Here is a 17,224-nt window from a genome sequence, read left to right as displayed (position 1 = left end):
GGGAAACACAGGTTTGAGTCCCCACTCCACCATGGATACTTACTAGGTGACACTCCCAGTTTCGACCCTGCCAAGTATTTGGATGGGAGACCTCCAAGGAATATCAGGGGCATGACATGGAGGCAGGCAATGATAAACCACCTCTGAATGTATCTTGCCTTGAAAATTTTTGGGGGTAATCATAAGTCCGATGTGACTTGATGCCCCAAACAGACAGACAGACAGACAGACAGACAGACAGACAGACAGATAAATGAATAAACAAACAAACAAACAAACAAATAATAAAGGTAGGTTCAGGTAATAGATCACGATGAGCATTGATCAATGAATTTTCAATATGTTAAAGTGCTTACCTAACATTTTAAAATAGATTTTAAAATAGATTAAAGCTGAATGGAAGAAGGTACCTTGTAGTCAGGCTTCAGTGGAAGCTTCCTAACAAATGGAACCTCCGCTGTAGCAGAGGGTTATGCATGCCACTGACTGTCAGTGTCTGTATATACAGTGATAAATCGGTTAAGGGAATAAAATGGGAAATGTTTATATTGGGCAGCAGTTGACACAATAGAATGCCTCGAATCGAAGACCCTTTAGAATGTCAGCCAGCATGCCATAAAATAACAGACAGTATTTACATGTATAGGACACGTTCCTCCCATTATTTCAATGGTTATTATGGCTTCTTAGCAGATGCTGTAAAGATAAGGAAGTATATTCTACTGTGTCACTTTGGTGTTCAATGTGATGATTGTTGATTCTATTTAAACATCTTTCTTCTGACTGCATAGAATGAAGGGAGGCAACTTCCTTTGCAGATCCAAGTTTTGATTCATGGTCACTGAAGGTGCTATATTTTACTGAGAAAGTGCTTGCTTCCCCCCCCCCCCCTCCAATCACATAAATTCAGCAGCTCCTACCTGGATTTTGACTACTGTAAAATCGCGTCGAAGGGTGGCGCGTTTACGCTGAGAAATATCCAGAACAACTGGAAAAGTGGCAAATGTTATACTGAAATGAGACTAGATACTGCAAAACTGCTTGTCACAAGGTGTAGCATTACAATTCTTCTGCAGCTACAGTACCTCTCTGGTTAGATATGATGCTAGCTAACATGTTCCCTTGTTACCACAGAGAGATAACACTCTTCCCATTTCTCCCATTCAGTCCATAATAGATAGAAATTTAGCAATAGCACTCTCCACATTTAGGGCTGGATTTGGATGGCACATTCCATTTATCTTGTTCATCTCTACTGGGGTTTCAGAAATGATGTTTAAAGGTGGTTTGCCATTGTCTGCCTCTGCATGACAAACCAGAGCTTCCTTGGTGGTCTCCCAAATACTAACCAGGGCCAATCCTGTTTAGCTTCTAAGAGCTGACAAAATTAGGTTAGCTTGGGCTATCTAGGTCAAGGTGTGTGTGAGTGTGTGTGTATACTCATGTACATTCTCTCTCTCTCTCTCTCTCTCTCTCTCTCTCTCTCTCACACACACACACACACACACACACACACACTTATCTATCAGTGATAGAAGAGTCTATTTATCTAGCCCAGGTATCCATCCAGCAACTGCATTGAAGGCAAGTTCGTCATGGAGTGGGCAGTCTTGACTGGTGACCTAAGCTCTACCAGAACAACTAGGGAGAAAGGTACAGGGTGCAAAGGCCAGTTGGAGCAGACTCTGTGTGTAGGGGCAGTGGTTGGAGAGCTGGACAGGAGCCATTCAGGCACAGTATACGTCAGCTTAGAGAGCTGTTAAACCAGCAAAGGCTACAGCTCCACTGAAGATTTAAAAAGAGACAGCTGACTGCCCTGTTCTGCCCTATTGCCAGAACTGGGTTTGTGAGCTTACAAAGGTCTAGACCAGGGGTAGGGAACCTGCGGCTCTCCAGATGTTCAGGAACTACAATTCCCATCAGCCTCTTGGCCATGCTGTTCAGGAACTACAGCCTCTTGGCCAGATGTTCAGGAACTACAATTCCCATCAGCCAATTAGCCATGCTAGTAGGGGCTGATGGGAATTGAGACCTAATTTATCTGAAGCCCTGGGATTCCCTACCCTGTGAAAGATCTAGACAGTGGTCTTCTCCTTCATGGGACTGGAATGCAGGATGCCCTGAGCTGCCAGATGTGATCCTTTGCTGATCCATGCTTTGTCTATGTCTCTCAACCTGCTTTGTTCTTGAGGGTGACTTTGCAGGCGATGGAGGTGCAGAATTCCACTCCTGGGGTTCTTAGTCTGTTTGTTCCAATGAGTTTTGATTTGGAACCTCCTCTGGTTAGGAAGTTGTTTCCTGGAGTCTTAGAAGAGAAGGGAAGCTCATACATTGTGGGGATCTCAGCCCTTAAGGAATCTTACTCCCAGGAATCTTGTTTCCGAGACTCGACCAAGGCACGTTCTGACACCTGACCCCAGGGTATATCTACATACACAGCAAGTAATATGCTCATACTTTGAAAAGTGTGATCTGGCCAGTCTCCATGTATAAGTCACATCTATTTTAGATTTCTATATAAGGCTTGTGAAGACAGCTCAGAAGTTACAATTTCTTCAGAATTTAGCTGCAAGACAGTGTGTGTGCAAAGTGCCATCCAAAGGAGGAGTGATAAAGAGAAATAATGAATAATTTTCATTGTTAGATTGCAGGTGCGGTTCCCAGCGGGAAGACTATCTGGGATAGTACCAAAGGTTTTATAATACCAAATGCCACATTTGAATTCATAGGGCTCTTCAAATGTGAGGCAACAATTGGTGGATATAGACACAAGTCAACGTATCTGACATACAGGCAAAGTAAGTATCCATCCATCCGTTCATTTCAGTTACTTTACTGTGCAATCATATGACTAATTTTCTGTCTTTGTGTGCTGTGTAGACAATGAAATTATAAATGTCAGTTTAAATGCCTCAAGACCAGTCAAGCTACTAAAAGGAGACAACCTTGTTCTTAATTGTACCGTCACTGCATCCTGGAACACGAGACCGCTTATAACATGGAACTATCCTGGTGAGGTAGGTGCTGTTTCTCTTTCCAAATAAAAACACTTCACTAATGATGAGTATGTCCAATAGGCATCTGGGCTAGATATGTTCCAGCTGATCCTCATCTGCTGTATTCAATGAACCAGCTTTTGTACAACAACCTTGTACATTTTATCATCATTACTAAAAAGAAACCTATGAAGCTTGGAAACTTGCATGGAAACTTGATGAGTTTGATCACGATCTGGTGTTTGTTGCCCAGTGTCAGCTAAGTCAGTCCTTCTCTGCGTCTGTGCTTCTTGGAAGTAACTGACTGGCCACTTTTGGGAAACAGGATGCCGGATCTTTGGAGAAGCTCTGCTTATGTTCTGAACTTCTTTGCAACAATTGCAATTAAGACCATCTAGCTTGAAGAGAGTGTCGAGCTTCCAACTCAAGCACATTTAGAGAGGACACTGCAGTTTTTCTGCCAAGATCTCAGTTATGTGAATGACTTGGATATACTGGACTGTTTCCACAGATGGAAGGATATCAGCCCACAGAGTGCTTTCTCACCTACCTATTGCCACTGCTGCAACCAAGCATGCCCTCCCACAAAGGGGACATGAGATGTTTGTGTTTCATTGGAAGAAATCCTTTTTGCCTCAGAAACACTCCAGTGAATCCAAGGCAGAAGGTTGAATATACCCTATCCCCCTCCCCAATTCTTCACAATAGCTACCTTGTATAAAATGTTTGTCCTGAATTCATTAGATGTTGCTGGTTAAAGTCCTGTGGAACCCAAGCTTTATTTATGTAATAGAAGATTCATGTTACAAATGTTTATATTATCAATAACTAGGATTCATAATAATATTAATGATTACATTATACACAAAGATTGGTGCAGTAGTTTGTAATATAACTGGAGCTTATATGTTTATGTCCTTTGACTAGCCAATGCAGAGAATGGGCCCCCCAATTTGGCACGGCACTGCTAGGCACCCCAAGAGTTGGTGGGATGGGTAGAGACTTGCTTGTCTTAAAATAGAACCCGCACCAACCCACCCACCATGGGTCAGTCTGGTAACAACACGCTGTCCGTTATAGTGCTGTGGTCCCCATTTCACATAGGTCATTTGTGTGGTCTGCTGAGTAGCAGTGAATTAGTCAACTTTTGCATCTCTGCAATACTTTCCCCACTAGAATCTTGAGTTATCAGTGTATAAACCACAAATCGTAATTGCCAATGTTAATTTTTCTTCCCTGTCAATGTTTTTCTGTTTAGAGAAACAAAAGAGGCACCATAACTTCAAGCATTAATCAAAGGAATTATGGAGCCAATGTATTCTACAGTATTCTTGTTATTGATAAAGTTCGTGATATTGATAAAGGACTGTATACTTGCAACGTGACAAGTAGCCCTTCTCTCAGATTGGTTAATGCAACTGTCCACATTTATGGTAAGAAATACTGTGATTATGTGCTATGTTTGGAGCTTTGGAGCTTTGATTAACTCCTTCTGTTTTCTTTTTCTTGGTCATCAAAAATATCAAATGGATTTAACTTTTTTGGTAGCCTGCTTGATGGACCTAATTGATGGACCTGTTCTGAATGGTGAGCTGCTGCATATGAACAGCTTATCACATGGTACCAGTCAACAAGTTGAGTTGAGTGATTTAAAGTGACATCAGCTATGACTCTTCCAACCAAATCACCACCTTCATTAATCCTATGCGGAAATGGATGGCCATTAAGAAATACTGCCCATGTTATAGTCCGTTCCTTTTCCATAACCCTAAATCTACACTCAGCTCTGTGCCTCTGATGCTCATGCGACATATCTATTCAAGAAACCTTTGCATAAATCAGGGATTTTATTAATATTGTATATTCTACCATATTGTTTATTATACCATAAGGCCCCATTTATGTATCCTATTGTCTATTTCAGTGGTTCCCAACCTAGGGGGCATGTGTCCCGGGGGTATGCACCAGAGCATTTGTGGGGGGGGGGGGTATGCAAAGAAAAAATATATAATGGTTTTGCTAATATAAGCGTGCCATTTTAGGGAAATGGGTTGCCAAGGGGTATGCAAGTAGGAAAAAGGTTGGGACCCACTGGTCTAACTCATGCATTCCTCTTGATTCAGAATGACTTTCTTCAACTCACCGTTTTCTTTTTTTTAATCAGATAAAGCATTCATCAGTTTGAAGCACCGAAGAAAAAACGTGCTGGAAGTTACGTCTGGCAAGAAATCCTATCGAATTTCTATGAAAGTGAAAGCGTTTCCCACCCCAGAGGTTGTATGGTAGGATTTCAGTTACTTCTGCATAGACAAAGCAACTACTTGTTGGGCAAGATTATTTCTCAAGATTAACTATTTTCGCCTCCAAGTAAACAGTTGAGTAAAAGTGTCCTGAAATGGATTTGGCAGTCAATGCAATAAAAAAATTGTAATCGTACTGCATGTTCCACCATTTCAGGATATACAAAATGGTCTTATTTATTTCTGTGCAGTTATGGCTGTCAGTGAAGGCACACTGATGAGCTGGTGCAGTCCAGTGCTTAGAATGTTGGACTGTGGAGATCAGAGTCTCATCCTCCCTCTGCCAGGAAGCGCTGGGTGGCCTTGAGTAAGATACTTTGACTTAGCTTCCCTGAATACCTTGGAGGAAGATAGGTAAATATTTCAGGTTCAGTAATACTCTAATAAATTATTAAATAGGAAATGTTTAGAGATTTGTGTGGAGTCAGTCCCCCTGAATGTATATTTACATGTCTAATTCTTTCATTTAAAAACACCTGAGTTGTAAGGTGAGAAATTGTGAGGACATCCCCTTAGGACTGTAGTGGCGAACCTTTGGCACTCCAGATGTTATGGACTACAATTCCCAACAGCTCCTGCCAGTATGGCCAATTGGCTATGCTGGCAGGGGCACAAATAAGGTATGATCATAACATCTAGGTATAAGGGTCTCCTATAGGAAAAGTTGCCCTCAACATTCAAACAGTTCATTTGTGTATTGTCGAAGGCTTTCACGGCCAGAATCACTAGGGTGTTGTGGGTTGTCCGGTTTTTATGGCTGTGTTCCAGTAGCATTTTCTCCTGACTTTTTACCTGCATCAAATGCAGGAGAAACATCAGGAGAATATGCTACTGGAACATGGCCATACAATACGGAAAACCCACAACAGCTTAATTCATTTGTGCTTTATTGTAAGGATTTTTGAAAAGAGAAAGACATTTTATCACATTTTATCACCCTTCACTCTTCTCATAATTGATAATAGGAATACTTGAATAGGGATACCATGCTACAAACCTTTTACAGTTCTTTTTGCTTGATGTATGCAGGATTGCCAACATTTTAGCAGTGTTTGTTACTTTGCCTTTAATTGTGGAAATAAATGTTACTGTTAGAGCTCACCACCACTCTCTGGAATAGGAACATGGCCCAGGCTATTGACACAATCACCCCACCAAGCACTCCCTCCCTCCAGACAGAACTTAGCAGAACTGAGAGTGATGAAAAAGGATGGGCAATGGCTAGAGTTTTGCTGTCAGAAAAGCCAGAATGAGACATGTTGAACACAGCATGGAACGGGTACTAGAGCCTATTTTATTTTGTGGCAGTTATGATGGTGAGAAGCCAATATTTCTGCCCTTAATTGTCTAGCTGAGCTGTTTCACATAGCTGATACTAGGCTTTTGCATCATGGCCCCAGGGAACTGGATTCTGACCACATGATGCTGTGCTGAGATCAATTTGCTATGCAGACAAAATCACCCAGATCTGCTCTGGGTTAGGGGCCAGTGTGGACATGTGCTCAGAAGATTTTTTTTGGCCCTTGGAGCCCAAGGATGTGGATAAGATCCTTGGAAAGGTGAAACCTACCACTTGAGTTCTTGACCCTTGCCCTTCCTGGCTAATAAAAGATGCCAGAGGGAGTCTGGTCAAGTGGGTAATGAGAGTGGTGAATGAGGATGGCCATTGTGTCACCTGTTCTTAAGGAGGCAGTTGTCAGACTGGTTTTTGGGGAAAAAACCCCCTCTTAGAGGCTCTATTATGTTGCATAACCTCTGGCCTGTCTCCATCCTTCCATCCTTGAGCAAGGTGCTTGAACAGGGCAAGGGTCAAGATCTCAACTTTAGGGCTCTTCAAAGGGACTGGTTTTTTGGATCCATTTCATTCTGGCTTCACACTAGAGTTTGTAACAGGGAATATTTCAGTTCTCTTCATTCATGGCCTCTACTGAGATTTAGGCAAGGGGAATGTTATCCTCTTAGTTCTGCTGGATTGCCTAGTAGCCTTTGATATATCATAGTATTCTATTGAAACTGCCATTCAGATCTGGGTCTGGGGGGACACTGTGTTATGGTGGTTTTAGTCCTTTGGGGGGGCAGTTTCAGAAGGTGGTTTGTGGGGGATTCTCCTCCGCCCCATGGCTGTTGACCTGTGGGGTTCTGCAGGGTTCAGTCTTATCCCTCATGCTATTTAACATCTACAGGAAGCCGTTGGGATATATCATCCAGATATTTGGGCTGTGATATAACCAATATGTGGATGACACCCAGTTCTACCTTCCTTATCCCACTAAATCCAGGTACGCTTGGATGTTCTGAATTGGTGCTTGGAGTCAGTAATGGACTGATGAGGGTAACAAGCTGAAATTTAACCCTGATAAGACAGCTGTTCTCTGGGTTGATAGAAAGGCAGACCACGGACTTGAGATCTATCCTGTTTTGGATGGGATTATACTCCCCTTGAAAAGCCAGGTTCACAGCTTTGGAAAGTTGATGGACACAGAAGTTGCCTTATTAAACCGGATAGCTACTTGGCTGGTGCATCAGCTGCATCCATTCTTGGGTCAATCATATCTAGCCACAGTGATCCGTGCCTTTGTTACATGAACTGTAGCCCTAAATAAAACAGACTGGACTATTACAATACACTCTACTTGGGGCTGCCTTTGAAGTGTATTCAGAAGCTTCAGCTAGATCCCAATTACACTGTTCCAGTTCAAGGTTCTGGTTTCTATTTACATGATTTTGGACTGGGATATCTGAAGGTCTATCATGATCCTGTCTGGGAATTAAGATCACATGAGAGGTTCCCCTGACTCATCGATCAAAGTAGCAGCCCCATGATTACAGAATAAACTCCTCAGTGAGGTATTCCTGGTCTCCTCACTTTCAATCTTTATGAGGTAGCTGAAGACTATTTTATTTAGGACTGTGTTTAATCAAAGCAGTACTAAACTGTGATTATTGGGAAGGAAGGTAGCCTGATATAGTGCAATCTCAGCAGATCTCAGGAACTAAACAGGGTCCGTACTTGGAAGGGAGACCACCAAAGAACAGTCTGCAGAGGAAGGGGACTTCAAACCACCCCTGCTTCTTATTTGCCTTGAAAACCTGTTGCTGTGATTGCCATAGGTTGGCTGTGACTTGACAACGCTTCACACACTCAAATTGTGATTTTGAATTTTGGTGTTATGTTTTTACTTTTTATGCATTTTATTAATTTTGAAAGCTGCCTTGAGCTCTGTAAGAAGAAAGGTGGCTAATAAATATTTTAAATTAAATGAATGAATAAATAAAAATATATCCATGGGGGTTGGGTGAAAAGGTGACAGCTCTAGTTGTGGGAATTAATTCACTGTTTCAATGGCCTGTGGACTCCAGCTTCTGAAGTAAATTGTTCATCACAATTTCCTTTTTACTATCCCAAAGTAGTTTGGAAAGTCCCTATCCTAATACCGGCCCTTGTCATTTTAATTGCAAAATCATTTTTCTTGAAAATAAAAGGCGACAACTGGAATGTGGATGTGTTGCTGTAGAGAGCAAGAGCTGAGCTACAGTAGAGACTTCCCCCTTGAGAATTCATATTCTCAGGAATATATCCAAGGGCCAACACTTGAGAGGCTGGAGAGGTTTTCCATATGTCTTTCCTCCTCGCCTCCCCGCATCCATAAAGGAATTGGTCCACTTCTTTCTCAGGCCCCTTCCGCACATGCAAAATAACGCACTTTCAATCCACTTTCACAACTGTTTGCAAGTGGATTTTGCTATTCCACACAGCTGCAAAGTGCATTGAAAGTGGATTGAAGAAGCATTATTCTGCATGTGCGGAAGGGGCCTCACAGTCTGTTTTACAGATGACCACAGTATGAATTATCCTAGGCATTCTCCCATGGCTAATATATCCTGGGATAAGGAAGTGAACCATCCAGGTTTGGGCATGAACTCAACAAGGCTTCTGTGCCTAAACTGGGCCTGCCCTGCGAGATTTGCCTTATTCTGCGGTTTTAAAAAAACGATAAAATTGGCGGTTCTTTTGAAAAATGTGCGCCGATCCCACGCCCATGCAAACACCGTGGGACACGAACCGGTTTATTTTTCCGGCGTCGCTGCTTGCTCTCCCTGCCACTTAGCTGCAGCCGATCAGAACGTTGGAAAAACAGAATCTACGTAAAGTACGTAAACGATGTAAATGTAAACGTTCATGTGGAAAATGAAAATAAACCAGGGGCTCATGCACAAATCACTGGAGTTCTTCCTCCCAGCCTGAATGTGCTGACTGGCAGCTGTGCGAAGGGAGAAACTGGAATAAAAACACCCTGGAATATATGATCCCAGGATATTCTGTCTGTGGGGAAAATGCCCCTGAATACCTGGAGTAGATCAGATACAGTAGAGCAGCATGGCAGGAAAATATTCTTACTTCTCTCAGATGAATCTAAAGCTATAAGGCCATTCACTATGGACATTTTGATTTTTCCTGCCTGCTCAGTGTCAATGGTGTAATTCATCGGACAAGCAGCTTCCCCATATGCATCCCATCCCCTTCTGACCCATCCATTGTTGTCTTTCAGGCAGCATTTGAGTGAGGCCCCACCCTTCCTAATCTCATTGGTTTGCCTACTTCTCCCTGCCTCTGTTTCCTCTCACACAGCTGATTGACATTTACAAGAGAGCTACATTTAGATTTGGGTTCATTTTGCAAACAAGCTTTTCTGTGGAAATCTGTGCAGCTTTGCCTGATGGTGAAGTGGCCTAACCGAAATAGTTGTGAAAAACAAAACAAATATTAAAACCAATAAATCCTGGTACCAGATTTTTTTTTTTGCATCCCCTAATTTCTGTATTTGTTTCGTAACTCGTTCCATGCAAATTCTGTATTAGCAGAAAGCTGTTTCTCATATAGAATTTGCATACTCTTCTTTTCAGGGTATTGCAGTGCTTTTATATGAAACCATGTTATCAATTTTCCTTTTGTCAAAATGCTTGTAAACAGGTACTATGGCTCAAATGATAACAAAGGCTGATTAGAAAAGCAATTCATTGCAAAAAAAGTGCAATGTTATATCACACCTCTAGTCAAGCTTTGGTTTTAGACCAGCCTCCTGTTTCATTTAGTTTTGTTTCCAACATCTCTCTTCCATTAGCCATTTTAAATGGAACAGAAACTGAGCAAGTGTAAGTGACAGTAATGTTGCATTGCTGGACAGCTTAGTCAAATCAAATGACCTTTATTGGCATTTAGACAGCTTAGTCTTTGGTTATGTCGGGCTGGGTTAGAGTATGATTGGGTGGGACTGGCCTGGTGTCACCCAGCGAGCTTCCATGGCTGTGTAGGGATGTGAAGCTGAAACTTCCAAATCCTGGTATAACCACTATACCACTCTTGTTTTCTAAGGCTGGATTTTCCATTTGTATAATGGAATGCTTGATTAGAGTATAGTATAATGTATAATTAGAGTATTGTATAATGGCTGCTTCATTAGAGTACTCCGCCTTTTGGAACTGTTTGGCACAACATATTTAGATAGATTTTTTGGTTGGTTGTATTTTTGCTGACAACGTCTTGATTGAGTAAATGACTCTGTGTGTGTGTTTGTTTACTATTACTGAAAGTGTTGTTAATAAAGTAGAATTATTTGACACAGAATCATAACCTTTTTGAGCTTGCAGTCACCCTTGGAGTATTGACAGGATACTTTCAAAATTAATAATAGACAGGATTAAAATACAGTGATTTGTTAGTTATGGGCACTCCTATCTAGGAGTGGGGGGCACATTGGCTCTTGGAGCTAGTGCGGGGTCATGACCATGCTTTTGACCACCCTGCTGGTGTCAGTGTCCCTTATGCTGGCAGGGAGGGCAATTGGGGAGGCAGGGAGGCACAGTGTCCAACCCAGAAGCCTGGGAGTCATAATCAGGTATCAAAATGGTACCTGTGGTATACATACAGAATAAGTAGTGACACTGTAAACAATTATACATTCTGCTTGTCCTTTAACAGGTTGAAGGATGGATTACCTGCTGCTGAAATGTGTGCCCGATATAGAATTAAAAGTCATTCACTCACCATAAAACATGTGGCAGATGAAGATGCAGGAGACTATACTATACTACTGAGCACCCCAAAATGGAACTTGCACAAAAACCTAACAGTCACACTGAGAGTAAATGGTGAGTTGATAGCATAATTCATATTAATGATAAGGAACAGATTTTTACCTGGAGTTATTTTAGTTCAGCAATTGCTGTTTACCTTTCAGGACAATAAGAAAGGCTGCTTCAATAATTTCCATTTTCTGTTGTATTCCATCTTTTGACAGTGAAACCTCAGATTTACGAAAAAATGTCCTCATTTCCTGGTCCTAATCTCTATCAAGTAGGCAGCAAGCAAACCCTGACTTGCACGGTTTATGGTATTCCCCAGCCTACAATTAAATGGACTTGGAATCCTTGCCAACAGAATCACTCCAGGTCAAGGTAGGCCATTTTAAATATGTTTTTCCCAGCGCTCCCCCTTTGTTAATTTCATTACCAATTTATTTTCATAAGATTTATCATCCTGCTTATGAAAATGGTTAGAAAGTATCAATCATGCTTCAAATTAATTATGCGTGCATTTGCAGTTTTCGTGTGTGGAGCTTTTCCTGCATTGAAGTGAAGCAGCAACAAGGAGAAAAAATTTTCAGCCTACCCTTTTCCTGTACATTATTAAAATATAATACACATCATTTTGACTTGGGAAACCCCGAACAAACCTCAATTTTTAGCACCTTGATAAAGTACACCGAAGAAAAGTTTTATCTGGTAATTACACCCCTTGAAGCTGAAATGACTAAACTGAAGCTACTGTAGACACTGGAAAAGACATTAATATTAGGATATGTTGAAGGCAATGGGAAAAGAAAAAGTCCCCACTGTGAGATGTTTTGACTCAATGAAGGAACCATGACTCTTAACCAGAGGTGGGATCCAGCAGGTTCTCACCAGTTCCCGAGAGTGGGTTACTAATTATTTGTGTGTGCCGAGAGAGGGTTACTAATTGGGTCCGCTTTTCCATCTCCACGCCCTCGCCTTCCCAAGAGGCATACTGCCTTTGAACGTGAAGGTTCCATATAGCAATTGCGACTAATAATGTAACTCCCTGAACTGGGTTAATCCCTTTCAGGTACTGCAATTCATTGATTCTCAGCCTTTCGTACCTTTTATCTCACCAGTCGCACCAGGTTTGCCTAGGTACGCCTTTGGATCCCACCACTGCTCTTAACTGTCTATAACCTGAACAAGGCTGTTAAAGAAATGTTGTTTTGGTATTCATTGAGCAGGCCCTCAAGAATAAGTCCTGTCAATATTGTGTTTCTCTTGCTGGATGTGTACTATACCTCCTTCCTGAATCTGACTTTTTCAAAGGATTATATGGTGCGTCTGTATTTCCTGAGAAATACAGTTGTAATATTCTTTAGCTTTATTGCTTGGAACATAACAACTTTCGGTAGGTTTTCTTCTTCACATAAGGTACTCTGTAACTCTGTCACTAAGCTATTTGGAAATAAATTAACATAAATGAGACATTTCCAAAGAAATGTGCATTGGACCAAGTTGTTAGGTTCCTTTTCTTCTTTTGATGAAGAAAACCATTCACTTGGATACTTATTTTTATTTACAAAAATTATACCTGGCCTTTCTGCTCCCATCAGGTCACCAAGGTAGGTAATGGATTAAAAACATAAATAATTCTTTTTTAAAAAAACAAAACAAAAACAAACCTGAAAAACAGATCACAGCCACACAGTGCGACAAATCCACAACAGCCCCTTGATTCCAGCCATGAAAGCCTTCAACAATGGATACTTCAAAACCATTAAAACTAAACAAAAACTTCACTAAAAAATTAAAGACAAGCTAAAATATATATGGCTCTGGCCAGGAAAGAGCCAGGTATAAATCTAATAAAATTAAAAAACAAAAAAGTAGCGAAAGAAAAATAGGGAAAGGGAAGGAATGGAAGACCCAAAACAAAATAAAAACCTTAATATAAAAACCTTAAGACTGGAAGAAGGGGAGTAATCCCAGAACACAGACCTGTGCTTTCAAGGAGAGGACAACCCAGAGCAGAATGAGTGAAAAATTAAACGTAAATCTAATGTGAATATAAATGTAAATAGAAAAAAATGTAAATAGAATGGAATTAAGAGCCCTATCCAGAGCTCCAAGCAGCCAGGGGTGGCACCACTACCAGTCACTGTGTTGCCTCCAAAGAGCATTCAGGAGGTGCAGGAAGATGAAGAGTTTGGATTTATACCCTGCCTTTCTCTTCTGTAAGGAGACTCAATGCAGCTTACAAATTCCTTTCCCTTCTTCTCCCCACAGCCGACACCTTCTGAGGTAGGTGGGCCTGAGAGAGTTCTGAACAAACTGTTACTAGCCCAAGGTCACCCAACAGGAATGTGCAGGAATGGGGAAACAAATCTGGTTCACCAGATAAGAGTCCACCACTCACCAGTAGCACTTCCATCTTGTCAGGATTAGGTTTCAGTTTATTAGCCTGCATCCACTTCAAAACTGTCTCCAGGCAGTATGTCAAATTTTCCAGCCTCCCTGGAAGTGGCTGGAAGTGTGAGGTAGAGGTGTCATCCTCATATTTATCACAATCCAGGCGAAATCTCCAGATGATCTCACCTGGTGATTTCATGTAGGTGTTGAAAAGAGTAGGGTACAAGTTAGAGTCTTGCCAAGGGTCTGAGCCGCAGTCTGTCAGCACTATCATCTGAAGCCTACCCTCTGGGCTGAAATCGAAGTACTGCAAAATGGTCCCTCCTCATCCCAGCCTCGAAATGTGGTGCAGATTGATTCCAAGATCATTAATATCGAAATCCGTTGAAAATATCAGAGAATCAACAGAGTTGCATTCCCTTTGTCTCATGAGTAGGTCATCCACCAGTGCGGCAAAACCTGTTTCAGTCTCAGAAACAGGCCTGAACCACATTGGAAGGGATCCAGACAACCCGCTGCATGCAAAAATGCTCAAATTTGTCCAGAAACTATCTGTTCAATTGGTTCTGGTGGGTTTTGTGTGGCCGTGGTCTGGTGGATCTTGTTCCTAATGTTTTGCCTCCATCTGTGGCTGGCATCTTCAGAGGCATATCACAGAGGGAAGTCTGTTACACACTGACTTCCCTCTGGTCGGAAAACCTACCAGAACCAGTTGAATCCAGCCGTGAAAGCCTTTGACAATATATCTGTTCAATTATCTTGCTCAAGTATGAAACATTTGAGGCTGATTGATGTTTATATTAATATTTATGCCCTTCTTTAAGGCCATATTTATACCCCAATTTTCACCAGAATAGGGAGGGACCCAACGTCATTTCCTGTCCTGTGAGGTAGGAAAAGCTAAGCGAGAGCGACTAGCCCAAGGTCACCCAGTGACCTTCAATAGAAGAGTGAGGGCTCAGTCCTATATCTTCTAGGACTCTGACCACAACTCCTGTTAGGACTTGACAATTAGATCAGCAAAATCTACTTGACAGCTTGGCTGATGCAATCCTCCACCTTTCACCTGGTTTCAGGTGGGTGATGCAACCATGACTAAGCACATCTAGTGTGATTGCATCACTACTCCCTGATTGGTTGTATGTCTATATATATATGCACAGAACAGTTTGCTCTATGCGTGCTTTGGTTATCCAGTTGCTGCGCTGCACTCTGTCAGACTGTTTTGTGCTTTTGGAAACAAGGAATAAAACCCTTCTGTTCTTTGAAGTGAACAACGCCTGGGTTCCTGCGTTTTCTTTTCCTTAACTGCTTCTGCTGTTACCACGACCGCTGCTGAGTGGATCCTTCTCAACTCCATGTTGTCTGTCCTATGCCTCCTAGACTACACTTGAAGGAGAATGGTTAGAAACTCCTTATTTAAAGGGAAAAATCAATGGCAGACCATTTATTTTTTAAAAAAATTATATCTGATGATCTGGCTGGCAAACATGGTTCTCAGTTTAACTGATGAATCCAGGTAACGTACCATAAAAACATCAGTTACCAAGACATACAAATACTAAATCTTGAAATTAAAAATAAAATAGAAATCACAGTAAATATTTAATAAAGTCAACAAAAGATGTAAAGTGAGCAATAGATTTAAAGCCATGGATCAATTAAAAAAAACTAATAGAAATCAAGGGTACAACATTGGAGAGAAAGAATTTTGAAAGTTTAGTTTGATAAAACATGCTAGCTAATGACTATAACCTCTGTGAAATATGAGCCTCTGTCTTTTACCTATGATTTAATACTATTCAGTAGTAATATACTCTATTACTTAATTTTAATTCAGTCAAGAAGCCAATTTGTTCTTTGAATCTCTGGACAGACATGCCAAAGTGACATGAAGGAAACTCTTAGCTGGAAAACTTCCCCATCCTTAGTTATAAATATATCACACTATTGTATTTGGCAGGCTATAAGCAAATGGAGGTAAGATCTCATTAAGGGAGCAAAATTGTGGAGTAGAGAGAGGACAGTGTGAAGCTGAGGGTGATAATGGTGGCCTTGTCCTGAATAGGCCATGGGAGTTTTCTTATCTCACTGAGGCAGGAGGTGCTGGGAGCTTCCTGTGCGAAATTAGGAGCATACGCTGCTTTCCTCTAGTTGTTTGGCTTCCTTCTCTATATAAGACGGTTCCCAGCACAGTGATTATCTTTGCATCTTCAAACATGGCACAACCAACTTCCTTAAGAGGTTGATGTATCCTTAAAAGTCAAGCTGGTTTTCCCCCTCCCCCCGATAATTCTCAAGAGCTAAGCACTTTGAAGGTGCAGTTACACAATGAGAACGCAGACTAGCTAGACCAGTCACTTTGTCTGTTGTGAATCAGACCCTTCTTTGGAAAGATACTTTTATGAGCTCTGAGCAACAATATGTGAGTTTGGAAAGGCTGACAACTCTCTGACTACTTCCTCCCCTTGTGGAAATTGAAATTGAAATTAATGGTTTCAAAAAAGGATAGCTCATTTCTCAGACTGTTGATCCAACCCACCCCCCAGCCCCAAGCATGCATGCATGGGTGTGTGAGAAGTATCTGGAAACTTCAAATGATGCAGAATGCTTCAGCCAGGATGATGATTGGAGTGACCATATCTGCACTGGACTATCTGCACTGGCTTCCAGTTTGTTTCCAGGCACAATTCAAGGTGCTGGTCTTGACCTTCAAAGCCTTACATGTTTTGGAACCAACAGAACTAAAGGATCACCTACTTGCTTATGAATCTGCCCGACCACTATGGACATCTTCAGATACGATGCTTCGGGTGCCTCTGCCTTCTGAGATTAAGTGGGTGGCAACTTGGGAGAGAGCCTTCTCGACTGTGTTGCTAAAGTTCTCGAACTCTCTCCCCAGGGAGATTCATCTGTCCCCTTCTGTTGCCATTTTTTCCAGCAGATTAATACTTTTTTGTTTAGTTCGGTGTTCACTCAGTCAATGGCGTATCTAGGGGGGGACTTAGGGGGCTTTCACCTGGGTAACATGGGGGGTGCATTTTGGTCACCCCTCCCCCTGCAGGCCAGGCCAGGCCAGGCCAGGCCAGGTGAACTTTTATTCCAGTACACCAAGGCCAGCAACACACTGTGGGCAGAGGCAAGGCCAAGGAAGGAGCGCACCATTCCTGGCCTGGTGTCTGCCCCCAGTGTGTCGCTGGCCTCAGAGCTGCTCACACAGAGGAGAGGAAGGGGAATTTTAAAGGAACAGTGCCTGTAAAATTCACCTTACTTTTCTCTGTCCGAGCAGTGCCAAGGCCTGAGAAGGAGCCTACCCTCCCAAGCCTTGTCCCTGCCCTCAGTGTATTGCCAGTCTTGCCTTGGAGATTTTTTTGCCTTGATTTTTTTTTTGGTGAAGGGTGGGGGGGAGTTCAGCTGGAAGCTGGGTACCAAGAAGGGTGGCACCCAGGACAGGCCACG

The 17,224-nt window shown here is 42.0% G+C and overlaps 1 protein-coding gene across 3 annotated transcripts in view; it reads left to right on the top strand.

The window, feature by feature from the left end:
* FLT1 (fms related receptor tyrosine kinase 1) overlaps nt 1-17,224 on the top strand; it is a 122,797-nt gene that overhangs the window by 27,425 nt on the left and 78,148 nt on the right. For all 3 annotated transcript variants that reach the window (XM_048494633.1, XM_048494632.1, XM_048494631.1), the window contains exons 5-10: nt 2,645-2,798; nt 2,881-3,017; nt 4,255-4,429; nt 5,161-5,278; nt 11,277-11,446; nt 11,596-11,752. In XM_048494633.1, the coding sequence (XP_048350590.1) occupies nt 2,645-2,798; nt 2,881-3,017; nt 4,255-4,429; nt 5,161-5,278; nt 11,277-11,446; nt 11,596-11,752 (911 nt within the window). The remainder of the gene's footprint in view (nt 1-2,644; nt 2,799-2,880; nt 3,018-4,254; nt 4,430-5,160; nt 5,279-11,276; nt 11,447-11,595; nt 11,753-17,224) is intronic.

This window comes from Sphaerodactylus townsendi, linkage group LG04, assembly GCF_021028975.2.
Source record: "Sphaerodactylus townsendi isolate TG3544 linkage group LG04, MPM_Stown_v2.3, whole genome shotgun sequence".
In the NCBI taxonomy this organism is placed as follows: Eukaryota; Metazoa; Chordata; class Lepidosauria; order Squamata; family Sphaerodactylidae; genus Sphaerodactylus; species Sphaerodactylus townsendi.
This window is presented reverse-complemented; position numbering and strand designations above follow the sequence as displayed.